General features: G+C 47.3%; 1 protein-coding gene across 1 annotated transcript; it reads right to left on the bottom strand.

Annotated features, from left to right (window-relative positions):
- Positions 1-8,371: 8,371 nt before the first annotated feature.
- SPINK2 (serine peptidase inhibitor Kazal type 2) lies at positions 8,372-13,447 on the bottom strand (the record flags this gene model as incomplete). Its single annotated transcript, XM_082281971.1, has 4 exons — positions 8,372-8,463; positions 12,278-12,387; positions 12,900-12,940; positions 13,396-13,447. The coding sequence occupies 4 exons, from the start codon at positions 13,445-13,447 to the stop codon at positions 8,418-8,420; spliced, it is 249 nt and encodes an 82-aa protein (XP_082138097.1). The 3' UTR covers positions 8,372-8,417.
- Between the last annotated feature and the right edge of the window lie 9,625 nt (positions 13,448-23,072).

The following is a 23,072-nucleotide window of genomic DNA, read 5'->3' as shown; positions in this document are numbered from 1 at the left end:
CCTTTGTTGGACATCCCAACACACAGGAACTTGACTGAGTCATTGTTCTTTTGATCAGTTTTTTCCCTAGGAGAGCAGCAACACTGGTTGCAGCTCAAGAGCCAGCAGCACACAGTGCTTACCCAGACCATGCCCTGGGAAGGGGCAAGAGGAGGTGGCACAGGTGGGTCCTTGCTGCTGGAGCAGGGCTGTGCGCCTGGGCTCAGCAGTTGCCTTTTCTCCACTCTGCTTCATGCATTTTCCTCTGTTTTAAGTGGACAGGGTTCAGCCTGTCTCTCCTCAGCAGTAGAACAGATCCAGGCCAGACAGATACTAATCAGATGTGACTTCCAATAAGATCCCTGCCTTTAGTTTGTCCGTGGGATACAGTTCTGTGGATGGAAACTGCAGTGTTTTATTATTCCTCCAGTTGTTCCAATACTTCTCAGAGAGCAGTGTCATCTCATTGGTATTTCCATGTGCAATCTCTGCCTGGGGTACAGTCTTCCTCCCTACTCTCACTCTTACTAACCGGATTGTTTTGAAGTGACTAAACTGGGAGTTGATACGTGCAGTTCTTTGCCGGGAGGATTTCCAGCAGCGCTGCCGTAGCTTGTAGGCAGAACGTGCAGCAGCATGCAGAGACAGCCGGCAGGGCACACACGTGGGATGGGAGCTGCTGCCGTGCCCAGCCCAGGAAAACACGGGCTCCGGCACTGGTGAGAGGCAGGCAGGGAGGAGGACAGAGTAGACTTGCAGATCCATCTCTGCCCTGGCAGTGCCAGGGCTATGTGCAGGGGAGCGAGTGCCCTTCCACAGACTCGGATGGCTGGGCATTTTCTAGGGAGGCGGGAGGCGGAAGGCTGGAGAATGTCTGCTGAAATCTGTTCTGAATCTCTAGCCTGAAGCTGCCTGGTTTTGTAGGTTCTGACTGAGACACTTCAGTGATCAAATACTTCAAGTCAAATACTTCAAGCTCAGTGAAGGGATCTTATCCATCCCCAGAGCAGGGATGAGCTCTGTCCAAACACTTGCCTGCCACCAACATGGCCCTCTCAGTTGCAGCAGGAATGCTATCCTGAAGACCTACTTGGAGGGTCTCAGCAGGGTGAGCACAGGTGCTGACCATCCTGTGACTTTACGCAGCCTTCACCACGAAGGACAAGGACCACATTTTCCCCTGTGCTGTCCCATGCCGGGGAGCCCACGGGTGCCTGGCCCTTGTGCCCACCTCATGACAGTGATGTCATGCAGCCAGCAGCCTGTGGTTTCTGTCAGACCAGTTTGGGTGGGCACCTGCAGAGAGGTGATTCTGGTGCTGCCAGCTGCTGGGGCATTGCCACAGGCGATGGGCAGGATGGGTCATCTCTGTGTGACACACACCACGGTCCCTGTGGCACCTGTGGTATCCTGTGGCACTGGCAGACAACTAGAAATACTTGCAGAGTGACAATGAACAGGGAAAGAATGTGATGGAGACTGGCCCTCTGCTCCACCTGCTGGGTGTCAGGGAGTGGCTTCAAGCACCCTAAGCAATTAATTTTAAAAATGTTGTTCCCTTTAGCAACCTGGTTGATAAAGAGGGCTTCTGGAAAGCTGGCAGTGACAAAGGATGCTAGCTGCCCACAGCCGTCTCTATGAGGACAGTTGAGTGAGCATAACAGAGGCACTCACAGATGCCTTCCTCATTGCTCTGACAGCCTCATCACCCCAGGGAGCGAGTCACCCTCAGTGGGACACCCCCTGCTCCTGGGAGCAACCCCCTGCTCCAACTCTGGGGGCTCAGGCAGTCCACTGTCAGAGGGTTGGCTGTGTCTAGTGTGTCTGGCAGAGAGGCTCCAGGATGGAGGAGGGTGCTCCTTGCCATCTGTCTCAGGGTATGGTGACTGGGTTGGTGGATAGGGGTGCTTTCCAGGGAGGAGTATGGGAGCAGGGAGCAGTGCTGCAGGCAAGCAGCTGGAGAGTGCTCAACACACAGAAGAGCCCAGCAGGCTCAAACAAGCACAAACAGCCTAAGAAACTTGAGCTAACGAAGCCATACCTGCACCACTGCTTAGGGAAGTCACACTCTTGTCACAGCACGTCTTTTAGCACCTTGTCCTGCTGAAAGGAAGTGGTTTGGGGGACACCCAAGGCTGGGGGACCAGTTCCCATCAGCGGTGAGGGAAGGCTCTGGAGGCTCACTGCCAATCTGAGGCTGTTTGAAGCAGAAGGAAGGCTTCTGGCACTGGTGTGGGATTGCTCTCATGTTGCCCCAAGTGTCTCTTGGCTGGCTGGTGCTACATACAGCCAGTCTGTCTGGCTTCTCTGGGTGGGTTTTTCTCCCTTCTTCAAAGGCTGTTTCCCATCCTAGGCCTAGTCCTGGCTAGTAAGATCTTCTCCAGGGTCCATGTATGTAGGGCCATGCCTCCTGTTTCTTGGGTCTCTGGTCCGGCCGCAGAAAGCCCTGCTCAGTGGGGTGAGCACAGCAGGGCTGAGCCGAGGGAGTCCACTGCAGAGCTGTGACCCTGTGCTACTCCTGCTGTCCAGCACAGGCCTATCTGCATGGCAAGGGAGCACTGGAACAGACTGTCAGAGGTTTCCAGAGCCTGCTTCCCTTGAAATACACTTCACTTAGCAGATACTATTTTAGCAAGATACTGATTCTAGCCTCTGCTGCCCATTCACCTGTTCTGTGCATAGAAATGGGTTTGCTGACTTGTGGGGCTGAGCTGGCTTTAAAGTATCTGACTGTAAAGGTAGCCCTTGTGACTTGATTGTTCCCAACTTGATTTCTCTTCCCCCTCACCCTCCATTGTTGGGTTGTGCCAGTGGGAAACTTCTGCCAGCAGCAAAGAAGGAACAAACTTGCACCATCCAGGGTGAAAGGATTTCTCCAGGGCATATTCATTCTGTGCTGCAGCATCTTCTCTGTGCTAGATCTCTGCACAGCTTCAAAAGAAACAGTTCATGGCAGTGCTGTAGAGCACTTTCATCTGCTCTGGACCTTCTCTGGCCTAGGAGAAAGCATGGCCAAAGGAGTTCTCTCTGGCTAAAAATGCCACTTTGCTGACCCTCAGTTAGCAGGGTGGGAGGACCATGAAGTCTGGAAGAGAAGAAGCAGGTGGCAAGAAGAGGCTAACATGTCCCCATATCAGCCATCCTGGATTGCTTTCTGCTTGTCCTTAACTTGAAATTCATTCTCCCTCCCTTGGTTCCAGCAAAGGTCACTGCAGTTCGTACATCTCACCCTGGTGCAGAGCTCTGGAGCTTGGCCACATTCATCCTGTTGTTCACAGCAACATCCTTCTCAACCCTCTTCAGACTCAGAGATTAATTGCACAGCTACAGAGCAAGCCTGTGTGCTGCAGGAAGAGCTGTGACACATCATTATTCCCTGTGATGACCAGGGTCCTCCCAAGGGAACTTCTTCAGTTGAGTACTGCTGATCTTTTTCTGTGCCATGGTTTAACCCCAGTCTGCAACCAAGTACCATCAGCTGCTTGCTCACTCCCTCCACTCCTGATGGGATGGGGAGGAGAATTGGGAAAAAGTACAACGCTTGTGGATTGAGATAAGAACAGACAACTTTGGATGAAGAAGCACAGTCCCAGAGTGACTCCACTTGTACAGACACAACTACTTTATAGGGACTGGGAGTTACAATAATTCAGTAAGTTAAAGAAACAGGATGGGTACAAGGAGGTCGTGTGTGTCTGCTCATTACTGAGCTGAGAGTGTTATCCTTTCTCTGTGTGATGTGTAATTGCTCAGTTACATCACTGGCTCTGCAGTGGGGTGTCAGCTTGCGTGGGTGACCTACTCTTTGCAGCCTCTTTTGTATGAACATGCTGCTTTCAGCCTGGCCACCCAACCCCCTGACCATGTCCTGCTTTCCTGACTGCCAGAATGGATCAGGGTTCCCAGTACATCTAAAGGCTGTCATGGGCTCAGTGGCATTCCCACAGCTCAGCTGGGTCAGTAGAAATGCCAGTGTGCCCAATCATGGCAAACATGAGCCATGGGAAAAATAAAATACACAAGGGGCCAGCTCTGCTCTCTGTGCCCAGCCTGCTGTTGCATTGGAAATGCTGGTGACCTGGGAGTAGGGACACACGGGAGAGACCTGGTCTGTAACTGCTCACAGCCTGCTGGTCTCTGCCAGATGTTTTTCAGTACTGTCATTTCTGAAGACCTGGAGGCTTTCTTGAGTCTCTGAGAGTGTTTTATCTGTTCTGAATAAAGTAATCTTATCACTCCCTAATGGCAGGCTGTTGACCCTAGACACTCATTTCATGATGTTTTCACCCAAGGAGATTGAATGCAAGAGATGGGGAGTTAAGCAGAAGGGTCAGAGGCATTTTTCTGCTGTGCACCTACACACAGAACTCCAGATGACTGAGGTGCTTTCTCATAAGTAGTCAGACCTGTCAGGGTGGTTCTGGTGGTTCTGGTAACACCCGACTTTGGACAGCAGAGGTGCTGGTTGCAAATGCACTGGCAGCCTGTTGCTATTGCAAACTACAGAATAAGTGAGGTGGAAATGACCTCTCCAGGTCTCTAGTCCAACCTCCTGCTCCAAGCAGGGCCCTCTAGATCAGGTAGCTTAGGATTGTGAGCAGCAGAATTGTGAACATCTTGAAGAATGTTGTTCCTAAAGCCTCCATGTGCTCCTGTTCTAGTATTACTCATGGGAAATAAATTTTTGCTGGTATTTAATAAAATTTTTGCAGGTATACAAGATCCCTATCCTAGCCCATTATTACTTATATGTGTTTTTTTGCCTTACTGGTGCATGACAGAGTCTAAAGGCACTTTTTGTCAAGGCATAACAAATGGTTTTTTCCCTCCTCATGAGCCCAAACAGTTTTCTTTTCAGAGTTAAAAATCTCCTTTTCCTCTTCTGACGACTTTTTAAAAGGTTCTTCTTTCTCTGTGGGAGTGGAAGAAATCCTTAAAATATGCAGGTTTTTCCTCTTTTTGGACTCAGTTACATAGCAACAGGTGGTACTAGGAGTTTACAGACCCTTATGCCCAGAGTTTAGAAAATCTTTACTTTGGCTGATCCATGGAGATGACTTGCATATTGCTTTGTCCTATTTGGTTCTGACATGAATACTATCTATCCCTCAACTGACAACAATACATAAGCTCAAGTTTTAAACTTTGATTATGGTTGCAGATCCCTAAACTCTCCTGGAGAATTTGGCTGGTCATGGCATGGATAGGTGCACTGTTTGCCATGTAAAAAACTGGCTGTGTGGCAGGACCCGGGGAGTGTTGGTGAATGGCATTATATCCAGTATGTGGACGGTCACCAGTGGGATTCCCCAGGGCTCGGTGTTGGGGCCAGCCCTGTTTAATGTCTTTATCAATGATCTGGCCAAGGGAACTGAATGCATCCTCTGGGCAGAGGGCAAGCTGATAGGTGGAGACAGCACCAGGGATAAAATTTGCATTTTGCTTGATTGTCAGGATTTACATTTAGTAACACAGCTTAGTGGAAATGGCCATGTTAGGTTTACGGTTGATGACCTTAAAGGTCTTTTCCAACCTAAATGATTCTATGAATCTTAGTAGACGAACTTAATCATTGATGCGACCTCCCATTCACAACCATTTCACTACAGCTTTGTGCATCCAGCTGTATTTATGTCTCCTACCACAGGCCTAGGGAAGGCAGAAACATTGTGGGGCAAGCTATGAATCCCATGCAAATGCAAAGCTGATTTGTAGAAATTCAGAGAGAAGCAAGCTACTTGGAGTTTTCCAAAGCTTACCAGAAGGTAAGAGTGTGCCTGCTGATAGCTACTGTATAACAGCCCCAAAGCCTCCTACAGAAACCACTCCTCTCTTTGACAGATGCTCTTCAAATGAAGAGAGAGGGTTCACTTCAAGTGCCCGTTTACAGACATCTGCATATTGATGGATAGCCAAAATATTTGAAGGGGACTGGCAAGTAAGAAAGGACTTCCAGGAAACCCAGGCCCTTTCAGGGCAGCAGTTTGGGGCTTGCTGCAATATCCCACAGAACCTTCAGTGACACCAGATATTACTAGACAAGTTAAAGACCCCAGTCCCAGCCCTATTCGCCGCTCCAGAGTGCTTCACAGTCAGATTTTTCACTGGGGAAGCTGGAGCAGACTAGCTTAGGTAGGAACAGTTTTAGGTCAAATCTAAACACTTTTGTATCTAATATCAGGAAGGAGTATTCAGAACTGCTTAAAATATAAAACAAAACACATGTACCATAGTCTTGCACAATTTCTTACCAGTTGACAGAAAAAGCACTTAAAAGGGTTAATTTTTCCTCAATGTAAAGAAGAGACTCTGTCACAGAGAAAAGTTGGGGTTTTTTTCTGAGGTTATCTAGCTAAGAATTCCCAGCCCAGAAACCTACGCTTCTTCTATAGATGTTTAGAGTTTAGAAAATGAAGCAGTTGCTATGTGACCACCTCGAGAATCACAAAGCTAAGATAGAAGCCAGTGCAATCCTACACATGGCAATGAATGCCACAGCTTCATCTGTGAGTCATCTGCCCACAGAATAACATTTCTACCAAATTGTGTGCCATGGAGTCTCCTTCATCAAATATACCTAGATTCAATGATCAGGAAAAAGCAAGTGAACTTTGCCAAGTAAATGAGATTGACCGTGTATCAATGGCACTAATAATGCAGTTGAAAACAAACAGCTCCTAACAGAACGTTTATGCATTCAAACTATAAGGATGAATAAAAAGCCTTTCCTAAACGCCCTTCTGAGAACACAAAATGAGAGTTAAAAGAAAAGAAATGCTGCCGCCTAGAGAGCAAGGTGGAAATCCACAAATCCAAACTCTTCGTACTGACTCTCTCCCACAGCAATCAGGCATGGCTTTCCCTTCTTCTCTTGCTCATGGTCCTGTGTCACCCAGGAGAGACTTCTCTCTTCCTCTAGATACCAGTGTTAGCCAGTATTAACCAGTTACACCTCTGGCTGAGACCCTTCAAAGGGTGCCTGAAGCAAGGGGCTGAGCACTTCCAAACTACCCACAGCTAAGCTGGGAGCTGGAGCCCAGTTGTCCCAGAAAGCACACACGCTGCCTGCTGAGTAACAGTATGTGGAGTTCAGGGAACTTTTTAAAACATGTTTCCTGGGCAAATTTAAAAAAAATTAAAATTCCACAGGAGGGAGAATTTAATTCTGGAATTTAATCAGCTAAATAAAGCTCTTCTTGTAACTCAGCCAGGGAAAAAAGCCATTCATCTCCACATTTCATTAGCAAAAGCCAGTAAGACATCTTCTGACCTTCCTTTCATCTATGGGGATGGCTGCACATTCTCTGCCCAGTGACATCAGGAAGTGCAAGGCAAAACCATTGTTTTTCAAACCCGAAGTCACTGACCTGAGAACGTTCCTGAGGCATGAAGTATGCTGTACATACCTGCCTGCACTGCTGCTGCCCAGCAAAGCCTGACAAAGCCATTGTCTGGGACCAGGGGGAGAGCAGGTGCTGCTTGGCTTAGATCAAAGCCACCTGTGTATTACCAAGCACTGTAGGGCAACCCAAACACAGTTACTTTCAAGCAACGTGCAAAAAACAGGTGTTCAGTGGAACAGAAAGGAACAAACCTAAGATATGTGCCCATATCCATGCCAAGTACAAGGAGAGGACCAAACCCCGATGCTTGCACACCCTCCCTGTGGCAAGGCCCCCCAGAGCTACTCTGGAGTTCACCCCTTCACAGGAGTCTTGAGCTTTCCAATTCTGCTGGGTGTTTGCCACAGGAAGTGGCTCTTGGGTGCCAGCCAGGCCAGTGACATCATTGCCCCAGGGAGCAGAGCCCAGAGGGATGGGGACCTGGAAGGCAGTGCATACCCCTTGCCCATGCCTCCAGCATTCCACACCAGTCCTTACTTCCTCAGCAAGAGCAGATGGTGCCCAGGTCACTGCCCTCCACCAGCAGGACCTGCAGGTTGGGAGCCAGGGGCAGAGGCTTGGCACGTGTCAGGTTGCCATCACCAGTTTGGTAGCCACCACAGGAAACCCCTCCAGTGGCTCTCCAGGGGTCGCTGGCACCTGTGGGCTCAGAATATCCCAGAAACAAAGAGCACGGCCTTTGACAGAGATGCTGGAGCCTCCTTGATCCCAGCCAGGGCTGTGGGAATGGCACTTGGTACCCATTCACTTCCTTCTTTGGTACACTCAATCCCTTCTCTGGACAACTGACCTACTGGTATAGAGTCAGGACATCTCTTTCTTATGATCCATATTTTGTAAGAAAATAAATCAGGGTTCAGGTTATAACTGTACTATGGATATGTTTATGAGCACTGGTTTTAATACAATAAACATACTTGAAATATGCAAGCTTGTTTATTAAGACAGGCTACTTAAAAGGTACATCTAAGGCATTGTTTCCATTTGGACTGGCTGTGACCCTCTTATTTTCCTGAAAAGTGGTCATCTGTCATATCAGCAAGTTCCCCGTCGAACGATTTTTACATGCTTTTGCTCTTCCCTACAAACAGAAGAGAAATATATTAGAAGAGGAGCACTACTTGAATTTTACAGATGTGTTTTATAAAGCGGACTCTCTCATGTCTTCCTGCGTGTTCAATTAAATGCAGTGATGCATTAATTGCATCACTTACTGTAAGCATTACCACAAAGTAACCATGATGCAAAAATTTATGAATCACATACACAGAGTAACTTACCGCAGGCTTTGTTACCTATAAAAACCTGATAAAACCAATGCAAATCTGAGAACTGTCAAACCACAGGACAAATCTCACCAGGAGGACTAACATGTCCATTACAAAGCACTAACACAAGTTAAACTTTGCAGTCTCTGAGGTGCAAACCAGTTCTAAGGCTTACAATATTTCCACCTTTCACATGGGAACTCAGTGGGAAGGGTGTGCATCCTGACGCACCTCTGCATCTGAGGCTTCACTAAATTTTGAATGTGTGGTTCTCTGAATGCTGGAATCTTATTTAAGGAAATTTTAGCCAAGTACCCCTTAGTTTGGGAACACTGGTTTGGTTTTTTTGCAAGTCCTATAAATAGTATTTTGGGGAGCTCCATTTACAAATCTCAATTTACCAGGCAAGTGCAGATAGAAAAAGAAAGTAATACAATGCAAATTGTCCTAGATGGTCAGTTTGTTTCCTTAACAGAATCAAGCTGGTTTACTCCTCATGAAATTCAAGAGACTTATGTTTACCCAAAAGCAGGGTTAATCTGTACTAATAGTTTTATCAGGGATCTTTTTAACCAGAAGGTAGTGGAACAGATTAGGAATATGAAAGGCAAAATCAAGGCCAGGGGATGTAAAACACCAGTATAAGATATAAGGAGAAGTTCTGGCTGAAGGACAGCCCTTACACTAAACCCTGCAAAGACAGCTGAAGCTGCTGCATCTATTTCCAAAGAGCACGTGTTGCTGTCGAACTAGGTTTAAACTAAGATCAGATGTTGTCATTGCTACTGGACACTGAGTGTGGAAGAGACCTGGGATTTGAGCACTAACTTGAGAATGGATTAAATCTAAGCCTTAAAAGAAAAAAAAAAAGTAGGGAGAAAAACCAACTTTGATCTTACAGTTAAGGGGCTTCACTGCAGAGCCAGGATGGGCAGGGTCTGTGCTTCACCTTTGCTCCAGGTGTCTCATGTTATCATGGATCAACCACAGCAACCTCTTCTGCAGCACTCCATTCACACAGGGCTCAGCAGGTGCCCACACAGTCCTGCATGGCTAAAACAGCTCATGGACAGTACTGTCTTGGCCATCAGGGAAGTACAACTCCCTTTAAAAAGTCCCTTCATGGGCTTAAATATGGGCTAGAACACATCTGCAAGTTGGCCACTGAGAATGACTCCAAGTTAATTGAGAAGTGCCTGTTTTGTAATTTAGTACTGGATGTGTCCATATATCTGTTTCTGTATCACCACATTACACTATTTCAGCAGCTGGTCATGCAGCTTGCTAAATAGGGCAGAAAAATCTCTGTTCTGTCCTCCTAAGAAGTGTGACAGACTGTACCTTAGATTACTTGGAGCAGAATGACCATTGCTTATGACTATGGACAGTTCTTCAAAGCTGAAATTCCTCCAATAAAGCAATGTGTTTTATCCGTGTTGTGTTCATGCCAAGTCAAACACTTTAGAACAACAACTCCAGACTGAACTAGAAGGCCCCCAAATATGCCAACTACTGAACTACGGAAGAAAAACCATCAGGAGAGTATCTGACCATCCTGTGTCCCTTCAGACCAAAATACATGTTTCTGAGCATGTAAGAAGACAGCAAAAAAAAGATAGTTACGACAAAATTCTATCTTGTATGTATAATTGGATTTAATTTCATGTATCACACAAAACGTGTCCTTTACATCTTATACTAAAAAGACATAAGCCCCATCACTAATTACACTTAAGGAATTACTTAAGGAGTTGAAATAAGCAACAGATTTGACTGGAGAACCCTTTGTTCTGTGTGTAATGCTGTATTCAGGAATCTGCCATGCATCCATCTGGAACTGAGGGATCATGCCTAAAAAAATAAAGCATCTAGAAAAGTAAGGATGGATCTCAAAGCCCATCCTTCTGCTCTGAAAGGATCAAAGATACTGTTTAGGTCATGAGATGCTCTCTGGTCTGTATCTCCACAATATGGATTTGCACTCTCTATGGGCGATACTCAGCACTTCTCTTTGTCTTTTACTGTACTGATTTCACTCAATTTCTCCAGATCCCTGAGCATTTTTATGATATCCTGCACAGATCATCATATCCATGCCATCTTGCAATTTTTATTACATAAAATATAATAACACTTTCCAATGTAAAATGCTGATCACTGCTTTTGAACCACAGCATGTCAAACTTCTGTGATTTCATCCTTTAACAATTTCAGCTGAATAACTGTTTTTCTGCTTCTGTGAATGTCAAGTGGAGATAATGTAAAATGCCTTATAAGTGTCATGCACCAATGCTTCTACTTCCTCCTACTCTGTTTGGCCAAGTTATTGTGCCAAAAAACTAAATCTCATGGATTTGATGGGATTATTTCTGACAAATCTGTATCTGCTTGCTTACTTTCCTCTTTACCTTTGGCTATGTACAAAGCCAATCACTTAATAACTTACTCCAACAGCACTCTAGGCAGGAAAGATGGGTAGGCTCCTAATACATAACATTCCAGAACCTCTTTTCTTCCCTTTTAAGAGATTCTACTGTGTGTGAATTTTGATTTCTTTTTTTCTATGCTATAGGTTTACCAATTTTCTTTGCAATCTGTCGTTTGCTTGTGTAGTTTGTGTTGTGTTCTGGTGAAAGTGTCAGCAAATTCTGCAGATCTGCATGACACACTTCAGCACTTTCTTTACAATATTACCTTGAGTGTCCTTTGACACCTTTGCCTCTTTCCTTACTCTGGCCTGTGTTTCCTCTGTCTTGGTCATTTGAATTTTGTAAATCATCTGGTCAGAATTAATCTTTCCTCTGCCCCAAAGTCAGAAACACATTTCAGCCTTCCATTTCTTGAGATCTATCTGTTCGTAGTTTTGTAAGTCCCCCTCACTGCTATTCTGCTACTCTCACTTCTACCCTCTGCTGGAAACAAATGATCTTTTATTTAATTTGTATAAATTGCCTTTTACCATCAAAATTCTATTCATAGCAGTTCCTCTCAGTTTGTACGGAGAGACTGCTCTATAAAGGTTTCCAGTCAATTGTAATGGGAAGTAATAATGCTCACTAGATACTGATTCTGTGTTTTCAATTTGTTTTTAAAAATTATTACCTTATTAAAGAATAAAATACTCTCTCTCAAATATCAGGCAGTCTTTTTCTTGTTTTTTAGACAACCTGAAGGCAAAATTCCCCTAACATTCAGCATTCTTACTCTTCTTTGTGAAAGAAGTACAGCTGATTGGATCTTGAACATAAATATTTTATATTTAAAGCTGCATTTTGGGTGGGATCTTTCATGTTTTCTGATGGAGAGTGTGGAAGGGTCTGGCATTATATTCATTGGTAGTATGGCATTGTATGGACATGACAGGCAACCTCCTCTAAGATGCTCCTTCTCAGGAATTACTAATACAAATACTCAGTACATCCAGCTGACTGAATCCAAATTAAGCCATTTACAGGTATCGCAATAAAATCTGTTGCAAGGGATTCATGGCTGAGAGGACACTGCTGAAACTGTAGTGCAACAGTGTGAATGATCCAAAGCCAGTAAATGATCTGTCAGTTACCTGGGATGTCAGGGTGAATGTTCTGCTTGCATATAGGGAAGGGAAGGACAGAATTAAGTGACTACCTGTTAGCAAGGCAGAGCACACACTCGTTTCCATAGGTCTCTCCATCCGTGCCACAAACTGGATGGTAGTCCCTTGGACATGTATGTGAACCATAGCTGTCACAGTCAGGCTAGGGAAGACAGGTACAAAAAAAGCTTAAGTTACACCATTTGAAACAGGTTTCTGCTCATGTTCTGAAGAATCCTGACATGCACAGAAAAAACGTGTCCAACAGGAGCTGGCATAGCATTTTAAAGTGCCACATTATTTTTTATGCTCTTATGGGAATTTATCACTTGAGGCTTGGCTCCTACTGCCGGGCACGGCTCAGCTGTGGTGTCACGACATATGTGTGCCCCACTGCGCAGCCCTTCTGACCTCTGAGCGTCAGCGGGACACACGGACAGCGAGTCCCCATGAAGGGCAATGCATCGAAGATGGTAAGAGATGGGAATCACCAGGGCTTGTGTGCTGCGGAGCCAGCAGCCTCCCGGGCCCCTCAGCTGTGGGGAGAGCCCCCTGCTCAGCGCCGGAGCTCCGGAGCCAGGGCAGGCACAGACCCCCAGCGTGAGGCCCGCGGCCCTGGGAAAGGGGCAGCCGGCAGCGGGAGGCAGGGAGGACGGCGGGGCGGGCGGCACTCACCGAGTAGCTAGCCATGGCGCCGGGACACGAGAGGAGGAGCCCTGTGGAGAGCAAGCGGCGTTAACGGCGCCTGGTCCCGCACGGCCCCCGACCTCCTCGGGACCAGCCCTGCCCGTTACCGACCGGGCGCTGCCCCGTCCCCGCAGCCCCTGGCTGTCCGCTCCCGGGACACCCTGACTGTCCGCCGTCCCATCCCGGCATCCCCGACCAGCCGCTGTCCCGTCCCGGTCCCGGCTCCCCCACGACCAGCCGGTGCCCCGGTACCGGCCCCGACCAGCTGTCGTCCGGCACCATGCTGTGCCGGTTCCCCGCCCTGCCTCCGGATGGCTGTGGTGCCCAACCCCGGCTTTAGATTCCGCCGCCGCGCCGCTGAACGAGCCGGGGCACGGTACCGGCTCAGGTTTGCCCTTCCCTGGGACGGGACTGCGCGGGGCACGCTACCAGCCCGTTTCCCACTACCCCGGCACCGCCTCTCCTCCTCTCCCCAGCGCGGTACCGGCGAGCAGGACGGGCAGCAGCAGCAGCAGGAGCGCCGGCAGCCGCGCCATGTCGCGAACTGAGCGGGCGGGGACGGCGGCACGGGCGGCTCGGGGCGCAACGGCCGCGCCGCGCGGGGGAGCAACGGGAGAGGGGCACGGGGCGGGGACACGCGCGGCGGGGATGCCAGGGCGGGCACGCGGGGTTGAGCACGGCAGGAACTTCCCCAGAACACCCTCACGGGATGGAAAACTTTCCCGTCGCAGCTGTGCAGGTGGGCAGCACAGTTAATGGCGGGGCGCCGGCTGTAATCTCAGCGTTCCCCGGGCTTCCCTGCTTGCCTTCAGCTCCTTAGGGTTGTGCTTTGATTGCAGTGTCTTGGGCAATGCAGCGAGGTTGGAAATACTCACGCAGTGCCATGCGGCTTTTAAGGTCATATCCCCCATCTCGTCATAAAGTGACATGAGATGGCTTCTGCTGACCTGTGAGTGCGTTCCTGCCAAGAGGAACGGAAAAACTAGTGCAGTCCCAGCAATAAAGCAACCTGCCTGCCTCCAAAGGCATGAGAATACAGGGGGCTGGAAAGCCTTGGCACACTGTCCTGCCAGCATGGCTGGGTGTCTCGGCAGCACTGCTTTCCAAAGAGTATCTTACCTGTCGGTCACTGATAAGAGTGGTTAGCTTTGAGGAGCCCAGATGTTGGCTTTGCACAGAGTCTGGCTCTGCAAATGTTTTTATGCTGTTTCTTAAGATCTAGGGTATGAACTTGTTGTGAAATGGCCTGTGCTTCTGTGTATGAGCTGGGGTTAGACCTGTCAAGTGTTTTGATATGCCCCACACAGGTACATACACAGGCATCACACACACCTTTCTTGTCTGTGTGTCCGCCTCTGAGTCCTTTCAAGTATGGCTTTTCTTTCTGACAGTGTGCCCTGCCTATGTGGCATCATAGGGAGGTTATTTTATTATCTGCTTAATATGTTCTTATTCCTCCAGGTAACCTCTGAAAATTGATAGCAGTTTCAGATTTGCATTCAGTGCCCACCTTTGTGATGATTACCCAGCACAACAAGTCTCTGGCTTGGCTATTTTAAGCAAGATGCCTGATCAGAACGTTTTGTGGCTGGTGAAGCATGTAGAGGGTTGTTTCTCTCTGCTTGATCTCCTTCCCTAGCTTTCCCAACTTTCTGCCTCAGCTTTGCCTACTAAGCCATTTGAGATGAGGGTGTCTTTCTGTTATCTTGTTATTAGTGGGATGGTTGCTGCATTTGCCATCCTTGGAGGAAGGATCGGAAGGGGGTTAAATACTGGAGAGTTATGCTGGTGTGGGTTTCCTTGTTTCTTGAAGGTGTGATTTTTCAAAGGGAAAGGTGCCAGCTGAAGGTGAAGAAAGCACAACCACAGGGTTGGTAGCAAAACCAAGGCTAGAAGTTCTCTCTTAGATTGTGAAGTTTGTAAGTTCCTCTGAACAGTTATATGCAAAGCTCTTGCAAAGAAAAAAAGCCTGAGCAACATGAACCAAGTAAGAACTCAGTGTTCCAGTTGTTGGTAGCCCAGACGAGCTTTGTCCTGAACAACTCCTGCACAACAGGCACTAAATGGGTGTGTACTGTCATAATGTCACCTAAGAGAATAGCTGCCCTCTAAAAAATGTTCTCACACTGATGTATTTTCCAGCATATTTAATGTTAATTCCATGGTCATCAATGTGTTGCACTTGATCCCAGATAAATGGCGTGAATGGAACCATTTGGTTAAACATCACTTCAGTGGCCTTTCTGTGACAGCAGTATGAACTCAGTCACAGCCGTGTGTTCTGCCCTGGATGTTTCCTCTTGATGTTGCAGAGAAAATAGGGAAAAGTAAAATGAAGGTGCTCTATTATAAATTCTTAATGTGACAATCATATTTGAAACTGGTTCCAGTCTTTTCAGTTCTGAAAGCATTTTGTTTCACTACTTGTATTTTTCTACTGGGAGTATTTAATTTTGCCTTATTTGAGTAAAATTTTAGAGACAAGTCTTTAGAGAAGGGAAAATTATAGAAATGAGATTTTAAACAGAAGAAAAGATAACTTACAAAATTTTTCTTCTGACAAGATTGAGTGTCTATTACAAGATACTAATTTTCTTTTGTAAATTATTAAGAACTGGAGGCAAGGAAGAGTATAATTATGCAGAGGGCTTCTTAATAGCTTTTGTATTCTGTTAACACATTTCTGATATGAATGCTGAGTCACTGGAAAGGAAAATTGCAGAATTATTTGCATATCTCCCAGAAGTTATCTTCTTGTTAACGTCAGGTAGCTGATTAATAAACATGGAAAATAATAATGATCCGAACATCTAGGCTGCAGGGAACAATGCATAATTAGAAGTTACATCCCTACAGAGAAGGTCTGTTTCTGCCTTATGCTTAGTGGAATAACCCTCTGTGCTTGGAAGCTAGAATTTATTTGAACTTCACTCAAACTCTTCTGGTGCTCCACAGCTTTGCTGCTACTCCAGTGAGTGATGGGCAGGTGTTTCTGAGATGTACCTCAGTCCAGGTACCAGGAGGATTGGGACTAAGGGACTGGATTGCCTGCTACCTTAAACTCTAGGATTTATCATTGTGGCATGAAATACCCTCTTTGCCACAGGCTGTGTGTTTTCTAAAGGTTTAGAATTGAAAAACAGAGTTGCAAGGTAAGAAACCAAGAGGTGGCCTTAAGAGCATGAAAATTCCCACTTGAACAGGTTCCTGCAGGCTGCTGCAGGCAGGAGGGTGACACATGGGAAGTCTGGGTATGCATTTGCTCCCGTTTTCTCTTGACTGTTGTTGCTGGCCTCTTGGAGAGCAGAGGCTGGTGAGAGGGATGCTACAGTGAGACATCCTTGCATTAACCTGCAGTTAATGTCCTCTTGCAGCTCCTGGTCACTTGGGGGAGAGTTAATCCACTGTAGCAGCAGGACGGTGCAGCTGGCAGTGGGCCTGTGCTGCTGCAGGTGGTCTGGAAGGGCACAGTGCTTGGGCACAGTGCTTGGGCATGTCCCAGCTGCACTTGTGCCATGTACATGTGAGTCTCTTGCCATAAGTACAGGAGTTGGTCTTTCCACCTGAGTAACTGCAGGGGTAAAACCAAGCAACGTAGCACAGGACAATCAAAAGTGCTTCTGAGCTGCTTTTTGGCACGCTGTCCTGGGGTGGCACTGCTGAAAGCCTCTTTCCTAAGGCACTGGGGGGCTCCTGCCTCTGATCAGACTGGAATGCCCTAGAAATGATTTGGCACTTGCTAACTGGCTGATTCTACCAACCTGAACCTGCACAGCAGCAGGGCAGAGATGGACAGAGGGGGAGGATTTTTCTAAGGTTTTAGTCTCCCTGACAAAGATTTCTGCAGGAAAGAAGTCAGCAGCACTGAGAAGAATGATAGGCTTTTGGTGTAAGCGTGGGTTTGTTGTGAGTGGGGAATCGGTTCCAGTTGACAAGCTGCCTCCCTGACCAGGTCCTGAGAGCTGAGCTGTGGCATCATCTCTAATTTTGGTAGACTCCTCCAGGCTGTTTCCGTAGAGGCTGGGTTCAAAGGTTCATAGAAAGATGTGGAGGAAGCTCCTCATCTCATACACTCCCTCACCATCCTGTCAGTGGCATTCCCACCTCCACACCACTAAGATATTGCTCTGGGGGTCCTATCTGTCACACACAGCCCGTGAATCATTCCCTTCAGTTGTGCTCCTACGTTTGCAATCCCACGTAGTCCCAAAGACAGGATCCAGGCCTCAGGGATTCAATTATGTACACTCCGCTTAGTCTTTCCATCCTTGATCCCTCTGTGCCCATTCATTTTGCTTCATCATGTGCTGTTCTCTGCTGTATCAGTCACAGATGGGCAATTCATCCTCTCCTGTTTCCCACATGAATCCCATCTATCACCTGCCTGTCTTTGAAATTAATTTACTGGCTGGCCAGCTGCCCACTTTGTGTCCCTGGTTCCTTCCCATCCGTACATAACACAGGGGGGGTGCTCCCTGAAAGGGGGTGGCCACAAGTGCTGCAGTGTTCTGTGCCCTAAGGAGCATTGCTGACCTGTAGGCAGTGCTCTGGGACAGGACTGCTGCATGTGCTGTGGGACAGGGGGAAAGGGCTGCCGGGAGGTACCCACACCCTCCTGGATCTGCTCATGCTGTCATTCACCGTCACAGCACAAAGCAGCAACCTTCTGCCTGGCAGAGAGATGTGTGCGTATTGCTGCGGTACTCAGGCTTGGATGAGGGCTTTAGTAGTCCCTGGAGCCTGCAGAAAGCTCCTGAAGGGTGTCCTGATGGGCAGAAATCAACAGAGTTTTCTTTTTTCTCAAGCCTCCAGAAGGCCTTTCCTGCTGTTGTTTTCAACTCAATTAAGCACATCTGTCAACTTTATCTGTCATGGACAGGTTTACAGGTGCTGGCTTTGACTTCTGCTGTCTGTGTGCTAGTTCAAATGACTCATGGCAGAGCTGGGCCACCATCCTGCTGGAGGGGACACACACTTTGTCTTAGTGATTCGCCCAGGATCATAACTCCTCTGGAGGGAGGTGGTTGGTCCCAGTGGCATTTCTTGCGTCAAAAGTTTTCTCAAAAAGCAGAGAGTTTCAGGATAGGCTTAAAAGCTTCTTCTAACTGCTTAAAGGAGACAAGGTTAAGGGAACATACCCAGAAGGCTGCTCACCTTTTCCTGGGTGCTAAGGCTGAACCCAAACCCCATAGCTGACCTGCAGCTATAGAGGAACAGCTTGGCTGGAGGGTCAGCAGAAACTTTATTCAGATGTGAAAGGGCAGAGGGTGTCCATGGGAGCAAAGCTGCTACTGCATCAGTGCAGTGCTTGAAAGTGAATTGATCCTGCAATACTTGTCTTACTTCCGTATGAGAAGACACTTTGAAAGGTCAAAGGCATCTTCTTTAACGCCCACCTGTTGCTCATAAAGTGAGTGGTTTCAGCCAGGGCAGTACCTATGCAGATCTGCTTTCAGAGACAGACTCACACCCTCTTCGCCCTCCAGGAAAAAGCTTTGTGAACGGTGTGATCATTTAAGAAATGTGGTCCCCACCTCTATTCCAGCAGAGCTCTTGTCCAACTTCTAGTACCCTTGGGCTGGGTTTGTAGGATGAGGACATTTTACTTGCTGGGGGAAAGGGATAGATAGCTATGAACAAGGAGGGCAGGTGGAGTGGAGGAGAGGGAGTATGTTCAGCATCTCCATTTTCCCAGTGCCCTGTTTATGCAGCACTGTGCCCTGAGCATATTTCATGACACTGTGTGCTCTCTCTGACCCTATAAAGAAAGGTATTCTTATCTTGAAGTGCCCCCTTAATGTACTTTATGCTCTCCAGGAGTGAGGATGAACTGCAGATAAAGATTTCACAGTTGGCTAGTTTATCTCAGTCAAGCTTTGACGCCTGTCCACCTGATGGATTGCCTGGTAAAATGGAGGATAAAAAGACCTTTATTCACCAGGGAAGACGATGATGGCTTGGAGATGGAGATGAGTTTGCTGCAAAGATGGCAGGCACCATGCCCATGAAGGCTCAGTGCTGCTGAACTGTCTCTTCTCTGTGAAGGCCAGTGACAGAGGCACCACTTTGCAATGTCTGGCTGTGTCTCACTGCCTGAACCACTGACAGCCACCACTTTGGGGTCTGGATTTTCATTAGGAACCTGCCATAGATCAAGGGAGGAGAACAGCAAATGGAGGAGGGGGTGGTAAAGCCTGGGCCTTGTTGGAGACACCATTTCTATGTGGTTCTGCTGGATGGAAGACCTTCAAAAGTCAGGAATCCCCAAAACACGGCCTGGGCTTGAGGGTGATGGAGGCAGGTAAATGTCAGCTTTGTTCCTCTGTCATCCTTCTATGGCCTGACCTGGTCTGTACTCTTCCAACACAAAGCTGTGATTTCTCTTGCCCTTCTTGTTTCTACTGTGTTTTGGTTCTGTTACTGGAGAGCAGAACCACAGAACCACAGTTACCTGAACTGCTCTGTAGCTCAACATGAGAGGCCAAGGCTGCCCAGCCATTACTGGAAGTATTGTGCTTTTGGATTTAGTTCCATGCCATAAGCAATGTGAATTTAGGAACTGCAAAAGCTTGGTAGATTTTTGTCTACCAGTGCTCTCAGGCTCTGCTGAGCCCAGACTTTTCTGATCAGTGGGGCACTTGTTAAACTGATTTACTCAATTCTAGTTTTCCATAGTGAGAGCAGCTAGATCTCATCTGTGTCTTAAGAATCTCTATTTTACTAGATTCAGGTGGTTTCTTTCAAGACATTTTAGTGAGTTGGAGTGGGTGGAAGGGTGCCAGAGAAACAGTTCCTGATCAAAGTAATTGATCCAGCTGAGACATCAGGATTTGGCCATAGCTTGTTAGTGAGCCAAGGGGTTGTTGGAGGTGTGAGGATAGTTTTCCCCTCTCCTGCTCTGGCTCAAGGAGTCTACAGGCTTGTCTTTGCACCATGTGGTGGCAGCCTTGCACACGGTAAGTGCTCTGTCTTTCCGGCTTGCGTGACTGGTTTTGTTTGCAGTATTTTTTTAGGGTGAAGAGCTCAATGGTCCATTTATGCTGTCAGCTGGATAATATTGTACTGTAATATAGTGGTCTCATCCTCACAGCATCAGCAGTGCACGACTGCTTCCTTTCCTTGCTGTGCTGGGGACACCTATAATTCCATGTAAAACTGCCTGTTCTGGTGGGCTCAGTGCTTCAACATCCATTGTCAGCGCTGCAGGAGTGACAGGGCTGTGCAGGAATGAGGGCATAAGGATGTCTGGGGCATGTGAGATCTCACCCAGCTGTTCAGATCCCTGCCTGGCAATCCTAGAGGCTTCCAGGAGCTGTGAGCAAGGACTGGTAGCAGGTAGCAAGGGCCATTCCTAGCTGACTCTCTTCCTTTTCCCCCTGCTAATTCACACAGTATTTTTCTTGTCTGTACTGTGTCTCACTCTGAGCCGCATTTGGGAGGGCTGGGATCTCTTCTGCTCACAAGTGTGCCTGTGCTGGTGCTCAAGGGGAGGAAGGGGACAGGTGGTATTTATCTTGATTGAGCTGCAGGGTTGTGTTTGGCATGGCTTTCCAGCAGCAATGGCTGAGCAGGTTGTGGGCATACTCAGGAGTGAGTCACCAAGTAATAATGACAGTAGGAAGTGGAGAAGAGAAATGCTTCAGGAGTTGTTCAGCTTTTCCTGCTGGGAGCCAAACACAGGGGCAAGGTTTACTTGGAGCGGCAGAAAGCATCTAAACTGAAAGGTCAGCTGAGGTAATCTGGGGACGTGGCTCAGCTGTGGTCTCTGTCTTGAATCCTCTTGTGTCCCTGTCACCAGATGATGTGGAGACTTCCTGGCAGATGCATATGATGTTTGCAGGAGAATTTCCTACCTGTCAGCTCCTCTAGCCACCAAGAATCTCATCAGACTGATGTGGCTGTCCTAAGGGACATTTGCTTCAGTGTAAGCTGGCTGTACTAGAAATGATCCAAACACATCATATTTAAACAGCACGTACTGCTGTAATAAAAGCACCTGCATGGAGATGACAGTTTCCTGAAACTGGGTTACACTTCACTGAGCTCCAGCAGACAGGAGGTGTGCGATTTGCAATACTGTTTTTTTCTCATTAATTTTGACTTTCACTGCTGTTTCTGATCAGAGATTAATGTATGGGATAGTAATTAGATAGGAAAAATTTTCTAGGCTGCGTTCTGAGGAATACAAGACTACTGCTGTGTTTTTCCCTCTGCAATATTTGCTGGCCAGGTTGCCTAAATGAGGGAGCTCTGCTCCCTCTACATTGTGGTTCTGATGTATGTGCCACATTGAGGCCCAGTACCCTGTGGGCACATTGGCATTGCTATGGGATCCTGCAAATTCCACCCTTTTGCTTGCAGGTGCTGACCCCATGATAATGACCACAGTAGAAAAACCTACTGGTGAGTTACCCTTTTTGTTTATCACACAGAGGGGACCCTTTGCAGCAGATCTGATTTTGCTCTGGGCTTCAAGTGGAGGTCTTGGAGCTATGAGATGAGTTTTTTGTAGGAAACAAGTGTAGTGCAGTAACTAATGACGGGATAATACCACTGGGGAGCTTGGGAATGAGCTACAATTGCTAAGGGCAGAGTTTTCTAGTGCGAAGGACAAGGAAGCTGTGGCCTCTTACTCATGTATTTGCTATAACTTTAGCATGGAGCTTTTCCTGCTGCTAAGTGGCAACTGTGCAAGCTGCTCGCCCTGTGGTGTTGGTCTATGATGGGATGCTTCCTGTTTTAACTGTGATTCCCATTAGTTCCTTGCACATTACCAGGTTTATCTACCAGACTCTGGAAGCAAACTGGTGATTAATGCTGAGGTTGCTGCTGAGGACTGTGGTTACATTGCCTGCAGGAGAGGCAGGGAGCGACCTGGCCTGTGGAGCAGCCTACCTGGGTGCATCCAGCATGTGGGAAGCCTTTTCTTCTGTGAGTAGGTGTGTGGAGAAGTTCAGAGCTGAAGCCAAGGCTAGATTACACCATTCCTTAGCTATAATGCTCTGACCTCTTAAAAAGCCATTTTACTTTGGGTCAGGCCTGCCGTGTTGGGATGCTCAGGGTTGCGGGCATTCTCCCAGAGCCCTGTGCTAGAGAGGTTTTGGGAATGGTGGTGTTAGTGGAACATGGTTTAGGGGTACATTTGAAAGTGGCTTTGGAAAAGGGCCATGGATATATCCTAACAACCCAACTCTGACTTTTGTTGGTTTGCTCCCAATTCTGAGTAGGTGGTGACCAGAGGCTGCAAAGCCACATGGAACAAGCTAAGAAGGGCTGGATAGAAGTCCTACATTCTGCTATACTTCCCGAATGGTTTGGGGAAGAAAGGCCTCTTGTCTGTGCCTCTCAGAGCAATCTGTGTGGGGGATTCCAGTCACTCCCATCAGGGCAGAGAAGACAGGCTGAGCTTGCAAACCCCCTGTGGGCATCCCTCAAAACCTATCACAACCAGGAGCCAAAGAAATTGCCTTGGAAACTGTGATGAAGCTGAATTTGCAGGGAGCTCCTGCCAGGTTAACTGGAATTGCAATGTAAATACCGGTTGCACTGCTGGCATCAGGCAGAACTCAACAATCCTGGGGATGCTCATCCCAAGCCGCATCCTGGCATAGCACAATCATAGGCAGCTTTTCAGTCGCAGGTCTGCACACCTTGGGGAACTTGATGAGAGGCAAAGTTCATATCAAAGTACTTTCTCCCCAGGCTAAGAGTGAGGTCAGTCAGCTGTGCCTGTTCCTTGGCTGTGTTATCCTCTGAGAAAGATGAATGAGCTGAGCAGGTACATTTGCACTTGCAGCAGTGAAGGAAAGGGGTTCTGTGTGGAGTGGGAAAGGAGATGGACTGGAAGACCAAGCAGCTGATAAATTGCCTAAGGGACAAAGAGAAGTTACTCAATTATTTTTTTTTTCACATTCGCCATGGGCTAATTAAGGAATCTATGTAATGCTGGAAACCTTTGAATGTTTAATGGAAAAGCAGCTAATTAATTAACATTACAAATCATAACCATTAAGGAATTAATCTTTCATGAACTTAATTAGGAATGGTGAGTGAATGGGTACATGGGAGGATGACTTTTGGAATATGAATTATGGTTGTTTCTTTCCTAATCACTGCTAGTTAATGAAGACACACAGCAATATTACTGAGCAAACAATGCAG

This window comes from Coloeus monedula (genome assembly GCF_965178545.1).
Source record: "Coloeus monedula genome assembly, chromosome: 5".
Classification (NCBI taxonomy): domain Eukaryota; kingdom Metazoa; phylum Chordata; class Aves; order Passeriformes; family Corvidae; genus Coloeus; species Coloeus monedula.
The sequence above is the reverse complement of the archived record's forward strand: the minus strand, read 5'-3'. Positions and strand labels throughout refer to the sequence as shown.